The sequence below is a fragment of the Pagrus major genome, chromosome 13, assembly GCF_040436345.1.
Source record: "Pagrus major chromosome 13, Pma_NU_1.0".
In the NCBI taxonomy this organism is placed as follows: domain Eukaryota; kingdom Metazoa; phylum Chordata; class Actinopteri; order Spariformes; family Sparidae; genus Pagrus; species Pagrus major.
The window spans coordinates 9,772,739-9,782,229 of record NC_133227.1 but is presented as its reverse complement, the minus strand read 5'-3'; the positions used below and the strand labels follow the sequence as shown (position 1 = coordinate 9,782,229).

The 9,491-nt window shown below is 44.8% G+C and overlaps 1 protein-coding gene across 2 annotated transcripts in view; it reads left to right on the top strand.

The window, feature by feature from the left end:
• Positions 1–6,034: 6,034 nt before the first annotated feature.
• The window catches only part of nbeaa (neurobeachin a), a 109,864-nt gene continuing 106,407 nt past the window's right edge, over positions 6,035–9,491 (top strand). For both annotated transcript variants that reach the window (XM_073480099.1, XM_073480100.1), the window contains exon 1: positions 6,035–6,352. In XM_073480099.1, the coding sequence (XP_073336200.1) occupies positions 6,035–6,352 (318 nt within the window). The remainder of the gene's footprint in view (positions 6,353–9,491) is intronic.

Genomic DNA, 9,491 nt, shown 5'->3' with positions numbered 1-9,491 from the left:
CTTTGGTTGTTTCATAATGTTAACGGAGAATTTGCAAACAGTAAGCGAGCTAATTTAGGCAGCAGATAAAGTCAGGGAAGATCTCATTTTTTAGGTTACGTTTGAAATTGGCAATACAAAGAGATTAATACATGTAACTTGATTAATGCTCTTACACAGACATTAATGTCAAGAAACTAATGAAAGTGCACTGGGACCCCACTGGCTTCATGTATTGAAAGAAAATTAAACTCAATAACTTTTTGAGTTGGATGATTTTGTACTGTATAAGGGAAATGTTGCAGATAATAAGATGGCAGAACATATGACTGAAACTTACTTATTATAAATGATTACCTTGTTTTGAACCATCAAAATGACATGATCAGTATCTTTTATCTGAAAAAGAATTGTGAACAGAGAAAAACGATTCAGAAACCAACAAAGTTAACAACGGAAAGGCATTTGATTCCAGCTAATTTAGCTCATTAGTCTTTGAATCAGTAAATGTTGGCGGAAAAACATTTGATTGTCTACTGAAGTAATATGAAATTGATTAATAATGAAACACATGAAGAGACAACAAGCTGCTGTGTTGAGCTAGCTCTGCAATCAGCTTTTTCCATCGCCTATCTCTATGACTCTCTCTCTCTCTCTCTCTCTCTCTCTCTCTCTCTCACACACACACACACACACACACACACACACACACATCTTGATGATGACTCACGACCGTCTATGAAAACAGGAAGTTAATATCTGTTTTCTATCTGTGTGAGGTCAGCCCGTTGCACATAAACAAGGTTGCTTTTCACTTGTCCTTAATAGGAAAGCAGAATATACTAAGTCAAATGTATTACATCCGCCAAGAAGGTGATGTTCTCATCCATGTTCGTTTGTTGGTTGGTTTGTCAGCGCGGTTACACAAAAACTACTGAATGGATTTTCATGAAACTTTGGAGGATGGGGGATGGGTCTCAGCCCAGAATAGATCCCATTACCTCTTGGTGCGGATCCGGATAAAAAGGACGGATCCAGGAAATGTTTCCATTGTAATCATTTAAGTCTTCATGAAACAGAAGTCAGAGAAGTCATATTTAAATGTCTCCTATAAAAACGGTGTTTATAGTAGCCAATGGTGTTAGTGCTGAACATGACTTACGCTCCCCGCCATGCAGCTAGATGTCAAAGAAGTCGATTTGCACAACAGTGCGCTCCCAGGGATTCAGCCTTTTGTCTGATTATTGGAGAGATAATCCAATCGCTGATCAAATGAATTCATTCAATAGTGATATTTTTTTCTCTGATGCAAGAGTAATCTACAAAGTAACTAGTAACTAAAGTTAACAAATAAATGTAGAGGAGTAAAAAGTACAATATTTGTTGCCAAAATGTAGCGGAGTGACAGTATGAAGCAGCAGAAAATGGTACCTCAAAATTATACTGAAGCAGAGTACTTGAGTAGATATACTTAGTTACATTCCATCACCTGATTAGGTGATTAGAGGACTAAGATGGTTTTCTTGCCAGGTTTGGCTCCTGGCAACCCGAGGTCGAACGTTAGTCAGCTAATTGCAGCGCTAACGTGAGCTGCATGACTAAACAAGCAATCGCTAATATGTCTGAAGGCAGCTTAACTCCATAAACCACCCCAGTACTGGATTCCAGCCGGAATGGATTGGACAGTCGGTCTGTCCCGACACCAGCTGTGTTCGTTTGGAGCCCGGTACAGTTAGCTGCTGTTAGTGGTAACTTTAGCCAAAGGTAAAGCCATCTGTTTATCAGGAAACGCCATAAATCACAGAGGGCTCAGCCAGATCAGATGAAGGAAAACCAGAAAACTTTTTCTTAATAAAATATGATCCAGTTTTACCCAGATCAGCAAATAAAGTTAGAAAATTGTGTTTTGGTACAGTAATCAGTGAAGCCCACCCCCCAGAAAAGGTCAGCTTCAGCGGCGTCTTTCTGAAATGAAATCTCGGTTATGTGATTGGTTGAACGAGGTTGGTTCAATCTTATGTAAGCACACGTGATGTTTAGTTTTACAGGAAGAAGACATGATTGGGTTTTTATCACGAGAAAAACACAAAGAAATTGATTCTGTGTAATTTTTGGGACATATATTGTTAAATAGGTGCAACGTGTCCCTGTGGATGTGATCTAAATTTGCTGAAAAGGCATTTTTCATTTCAGCTTGAATTTTAAATTGTTTCTCTTTTTTATTCTTCCACATCACAATGGAGATTGTGATTCCATCTGTATTGTTTTGTTGTCCTAATGGTTGTCTGTTACAGATCGTTGATCATAAATTACGACCAACAGTTATGGGTGGTTTAAATGTTGGAGTGATACAGGGCTATCCAGTCTGATATTGAATTAGGCTTGATTAAATTAAAGGAGACTGTTTAGCCTCGGTGGAGGCGGAGATGCGCTCTACTGAGTGCCATTCTCGTTTTGCTATTTTCACACTTATTATTATACTTACTGTAAAGGCCTCGATTGAATTATCAGTCGTTTAAATGGTAACAGCAGATCGTAGATACTTGTCAAACCAACTCTCACCACAACCACTACACAGGAAAAAAAATTGCCAAGAAAACAAACAGCATTTTCTCCAATATGCACTGATCAGACCCTTTCTGACAGACGTCACCTCGGCTGCTCTCTCTTTGTCCCGATCCCCTCTGAAGCTCCAGCACTCTGATCATCAGCCCACACAGGACACTGGCTCTACTTCTGCACATCTCTACAAAGGTCCACCAGACCAGGGAGGTAAATGACTGCCTGCCTGCCTGCCTGCGTACTGCACCTCTGCTGGAGGTGAGGGAGGGGAGAAGAAAGACGAGGTCGAGGAGAGATGAGAGAGAGAGAGTGAGTGAGGGAAGAAAAGCAAAGAAGAACAATGTTAGGGCTTTTTTCCCCAATCTCCAACCAGATCCCGGTTAAGACCACTCTTTCTGCTAAAGAAGTCTTTTGTGAAATCATGACAAAGCTGCAGAAGCAGGCCTTTGTCGGGAAACAAAGACGAGTGTGTTTGTGTGCCTGCCATTGTACTTGTGTGTGTGTGAGTGTGTGTGTGTGTGTGTGTGCACATCAGAGAGTAAGATAGCATGTGTTAGTTTGAGAAATTACTTCTCTGAGTGTGAGGGAAGTGTGTAACAGATGCAGGCGTTGTGTGTGAGTGTGCGTTTGACAGAGTGTGTGTGTCTGCTTCATTTCCTTTGTGCTGAAGATTGGGTTGGGAAAAAAAAAAACAGAGATGGCCTCTGCTCATCTGGAAAATTCTCTAATGATCTCACGCGCACGCAACCACGTGCGTTAAAATGTGAAACGCACACTCACACACAAACGCACAGCCAGAAAATGTCACTCCCGTGTCGCCCTCGCCTTGTCCCCTCTGTCAACGGTCATCATCTCAAAGAAAATGAGGAGCGAAACGTGGCTGCTGTTACTGTCTATTTGAAAACACACTCAGACAGACACACACACGGACAAACATGCACAGACAGAGTGACGAATCAGCCTCTATAGCCACCTTGCTAATGGAAATCCTACCCAGCAGATGTGCCCTGTTGGAAGAACACATGGAGTGTGAAACAGGCTTATGTATGCACACAGGTAGTGAACCAGTAACCACAATCTGAGCAGCCCCCAGAGGATACTGTAGGTGTGTGTGTGGCTGGACCTTTGAGTCGGTGCTCAAAGAGACTCAATGAGAGCATGACATCAAAAAATTGGAGAGAGAAACATCTTGACACAGTTAAGCATGCAGGACACTGCCGCATCATCCAGACTGAATTCATACAGCAGACACTGTAGTTGAATATATACAGCAACCATTTGCATACATACTGTATGTGCGTGTGTGCCACTGGCTCTCAGCCTGAAGGCTTCTACGCCTAGTGTGCCCTCCTTTTTCCTGCCATACATAGAGCATAATTTTAGGGCAATTATTCTACTTTAAGGCCTGTAGGAAATAGAAATGGCTCTTTGTGAAACAGAATGAGGAGTATAAAGAAGAGAGGTAGGGGTGCGAATCACAGAGTACGTTACAATATAATTCACAACACGTTGTCCGTGATAACGATAGTATACAGTGAATTTATGGTAATCCTCACACTGCTACACAATGATACAGCACAATATCTCTCTAACTAAAGAATACAAAATACCCAGAAAAAGACAAATTGCAGGAATTGACCTTATCCACACGGCGGCCATTGTCAGGGTGGGAAACTTGAATGTCTGGATAATGTTATTGTTATGTTATTGTTGCAAATTGTACAAACGTAGGTAATCTGACAAATTGTTATCATTTTACAGGTTTCCAGTTAATCAGCAACTGAAAAGACAGTGGATAGTGAAAATCTGGAGGCCATATTTCAAAGTAAAACCACATATCTGAGAACCCATTAGCTTCCATTAGACAACAGCTAACACATTTATTTAAACCTGGATGTGAAACACACAGGGTGTAATCAAACGGTAATGTTAGCTAGGAAGTTGTTGAATGCTAATGTTAGCTAACTGTTATCGAATATGTTGTTTTATCTTGTATGTATGTGTATTATCTAAGTATGACCTGATGTCCTGATGTTTTTATTATCTGTCATCTTTTCAGTTGCTGATCAATCAGAAAGTGGTAAAATGATAATAATTTGTAAAACTTTGTACATTGCAACCAGGAACACAGCAGCATAACATTATCATAGCATTCAAGTTTCCCACTCTGAGTGTGACGTCCCCAATATATCAATATAAACTCAACTATGTTATTTTAATAATATTATTAACACACAATTAAAGCACTTGTGCCTCTATAGCCCTCAGTGGAACAGGATGCAGGTAGGCCTGCGGTACATGTGTGGGAATCTGAGTCTGTCGTTGTTGGCTGACCTCTAGTAATTAATTCAAAAGATATGTTCGACTTTTTTTTCTTCTTCTCCCATTGAATGCAGTAAAAGCACTTTTATAATCGTTACTACTCATCATTTTCTCTGCTCTGAATTACAGGTCGCTCTTTAGGTTAGCTACTGGTTAGCTGACATTTGCTAGCAAGCCACATTCACTAGTGTTGTGAGTGGTAAATGTAGTTTTCCTTAGCTGGCAGGGTGGTGGAGTGTTCTTAGCAGGGCTGCAGCACTACTTTTGTTTTGTCATGTAGTTCTCCCCTCCGAAGTGGAGTATTGCTGTCATGATAATTTGTCCCACCCCTAGAGGTGAAGTAAGGTTTGAAAAGTGAAAGAGGGGGACAGGCAAGGAGACTGGAGAAGGAGGCCGTGAGACAACTGTAGACGAAGAGACGAGTGTCAAGAGAATAATTGTGTGACGCTTAATGAGGAAACAAAGATACCTCAGGTACAAGGGACAGAGATAAGTGGGACAGATGGATGGTTTCTGAATATATAAACAGCCTCCGTCTGGAAGCCAGACTCCCTAAACCTGCTTCATCTGACTCTAAGTTGACCCCTTAACTGCACCCACAACATGCCCACCGGTATTTATTGCCACAGCATTCAGTATTTTCCACATTTAAATATCATTAAATATTAAAAACACACAAAACAAAACAAAAAAACACCCAGTTGTGTAGGTGCTGCTGTGCTCTGTATGAACCCATGCATGGATGGCTCCATGTTATTCAGCTTCAGCACCCTAACCAGAGAAGTCCCCGAGTGCGCATGCGCGGCTAGAGCGCGCTGCCGCAGACAGGGGGCGTCAACATGGCGCTGTCTTCTCGACGACTGCACTGACTGCAAGCTGCCAATGAGAGAGAGAGAGACAGGCAGAGACACAGGGAGAGAGAGAGAGAACAGCGTAGGCTATCATTCTGTCAAACCTCCATCCTTTTCGCCAGCCTTATGAATCCCTACACGTTTTCAGGAGGATAGGGTGATTTCTGAGGATTTAGTGTGTTTTTTTTTACAGCACCGCTCTCCCTTGTTTTTTTTCTTCCTGCGCAGTGGATGGTTTTTGTGCGGCAACAGACGCAGCTTGTAGAGCAGGTGTGAGAGACAGCGGCGACCGCTCCTCTCCTCCCTGTTTCCGAGGGGAAATGTCGAGCGAGAAGCCGGTTTCAGCACCACCGGGCTCTGCTTCTTCGCTCGCGGACACAGACCGAGACTCCCAACCGCCGCCGGGCTCCTCCGCGCAGCAGCAGCCGCCGCAGCAGCAGCAGGTCGCCGCGGGCGCTGGCTCCGGCGCCACCGGGGAAAGGATGGTGTCTTCAGCCGGCTCTATGGTCCTCCCGGCCGGGGTGATCAACCCCGCTGTCCCGATCAGGAATATCCAGATGAAATTCGCCGTGCTGGTGGGCCTGATCCAGGTCGGGGAGGTTAGCAACCGGGACATCGTGGAGACGGTGCTGAACCTGGTGAGTGGAGGATAAAGCAGTGTTAGAAAACAGAAAGGCAGCCATAGAGCAACAGCACAATCACAGACCTAACCCGCTATGTTTTATTTACGATGCCTCACTCTCCCGTGGTTGTGTGGCTTTCAGAGGATGATGTCATTTGTTTGTTCGGAGGATGTATGTGGGCTTTTTGCTTCCCTGCAGATGGAAAGCAGCACACATGAGGCTGTGTGTTGGGGGAATGAGATAAAGCTGTATTATTGTAAAGCCCGAGAGGAGCCTGAATGAAGCATGTGACCCCACCGAGGCATGGAGGGTATAATCACCAGCCATTGTTGACTAAATGACCCGTTTGCGGTGCAACAACGGAGAGACGTTTGCAGTCATAACTATGGTGGCCGGAGGAGGAGGGGGGGGGGAGTGTATGCAGGCTATTCTCCTGACCCCGATGTGTACCCTGAAGTGATGCATAGGCAGGTTGTAGCTACCAAACCGCGGATGGTCATGAATGTTGCGCACAAACACCCAAAGACCCAACCGGATTTAAAAATCGGTTTCCTAAAAAGCGAAATCGCGCAGGTGTGCACCTCTTTCGAGATCCGAAACAAAATCATCCCAACACGGACAAAGGCCGACTAGCATTATGCTACCCATCGACATATGTGTGTGCATGAGAATGGCTCAAAATTATGCACAGGCCTATTGTTGGAGGCAGGGCCCTGCATCCTGTGCGCAGAGGAGTGATGTATAGGTAGCTGTGACACGGTTAGTGCTTTATATTGCTGCTCTTCACAAAGCGATTATTTTATTTATGGATCAGATATAGGTTGCCTGCCCCCTCCTCCCAGCTTTACCCCTCCATCCGAGGGTTGTGTCGGCGATGCTGGGCCTACCCTACACATCAGAGGATTTAATCCAGCTGGGGGCTTTTTGACATGACTGGTGTTTCCTCGTTACGAAACAGATGAGCGAAATGTACAGCGAGACGTGGGTCTGGGGGACTAATGCGTTAGGAGGATATAGGACGTGTGTGTTGCTGGATGCTGCCAGGCTGTTTTCCCTCCTCCATGCATCAGACGATGGCGTGTGCTGCATGATATTACATATCTGCCATGAAAAGGGGGGCTGTGATCATTATTCATTTGCCACTGAGGAAGAATAATGTAGACATAATTTATAACCTGATTCCAGTGCAGTGCTTTCTGGAGGTTGACTATTTCAGGGTTTTCATGTAGCCAGTGGCCTATTTACTCTCTGGATGCTTGGAGCAGGACAGCCTACAGCTGGGCTAAACCATTTTCCTCTCAGTCAGACTGGTGAGCCGTCCCGATTCAGGTCGCCTCTCATCTCCCTATTGATTATTGGTACTACAAGGAAGAACTGGGGGGCTTTGCTCCTTTGCTTCTTTGCTTTCCTCACTGCCACCTTGTCTCCTTCCCTTACAACGCTGCACAGGCTGATAACCATACATCCTGTTCCCTGGCCTCCTCCTTCACTCTGGAGGGGCTGAGAGGAGTGATGCTGCCTGCATAGACTGGCCTGGCAGGGCAACGCCATGCATTTAAAAGCAGGTGGAGAGGAGGAGGAGGAGGAGGAGGAGGAGAGGGGGGTTGAGGGAGGGTGGGGGAGGAGAAGAGAGAGAGTGGAGGAGGAGGAGGATGAGGTGGTAGGATGCTGCAGTGGCTATGTGCTCAGAAATCACCAGCTGATGCAGCGGAAGAGGGAAGAGGACTCTGGATTGGTCCACATCAGATCAGTGAAAGCTCATCAGAGCGTTCAACTGAAATGTACTCTATTTTACATAAATACCTGCATTTAGGCCCCACTCTTTATTTATATTAACACACAAAGGCCTGCCACCCCTGACAAATTACAGCAGTATGTGTTAGCCATACAAAGCTTTACTTGCTAAATCCTGAATTGAACAATCAGTTCTGGTTGCGAAGCTGCCAATAGCTAAGCCTGTTAGGGAATTCTGTTGCCCAGCTCCTTAATTAAAAGAGTTGAAACAAAGAGGTGTGGAGGCAGGAACCTCAGTGGTCATGCTGCTGGTACAATGAGTCCACTGTGACCCAAAAGCTGATCCATTATTCCAGTCAATGTGGGAGACCACAGCGGCCACATTCTCCGTCCGCCGTGGCCGTATTGATCAGATCCCACTGCGGCCTGGGTGGACAGATGGCTTGTCTGCTGGATCAGATATGTTCCCCTTTTCTATACATAGAGATGCTGGCCCTGTGGCGAGTGATGAACTGTAGTGTCTCTGGAAAGAAAAGGAGAGAGAAGACAATAAAAATCAACTTGGACCAGAGTGCTGGCTGCACTGATGCTGATACAGAGACAAACAACAGAGCGGAATCAGTTTATCAGCACTGCTGCCTGTGTAGCAAGGATCATAACAGGCTTGCTGTTGTTTATAATAATGTAATAATATTGATTTTGAATGGAAGTGTACCTGCAGATATAGTACACGCAGTGCTCACATATAGAAACATGTACATTGTGTGTGTGTGTACGCGCGCGTGTGTGTGGGCTGCTGGCGGCGAGGTACTCAGCTATTATCATCAACAAGGCATCACAGTTGTCAAGGCAACACTGCTCTTTGACTGCCTGCCTCCAGACGCTCGACCACCTGGTGTTTCTATCCACTTCCGGACTTCTGTCACAGCACTCTGCCACAGCATCTCCCTCGCTCTCTCGCTCTCTTTCTTTGCCCTTTCTGTCTCTCTCCTTTTATGTGCTAATATTTTTACAGTTTGAGGAACTCTGGACCGAACCGCAACAGCAAGCTAGAAAGAATTGGATAACTGAGACGCACCAGCGCGGCTACATTTTAGAGGGAACCTGGAGTAATGGAGGGATGAGCACCACTGTTCCCAAAAGATATTCACAGATTGAACACAGATTTATCAGCCAAACATCGGTAATGGCTGATATTCACCTTGGTAACTGCGATTGGCTTATCGCAAATAAGATGACATGCACCAATGGCAGTGGGCGATGTTTATCTGTTGTGTCCCATCAATTCTGCGCTGGCACATTCATGAGCTACTGGCTCGTGACATCCCTGCCAACAGTTTGAAAGGCTATGTAAGTAGTGACAGCTTTAATGATTGATGATAGTTTTTTCCCCTATATGAATGACTTGAATGATGATTTC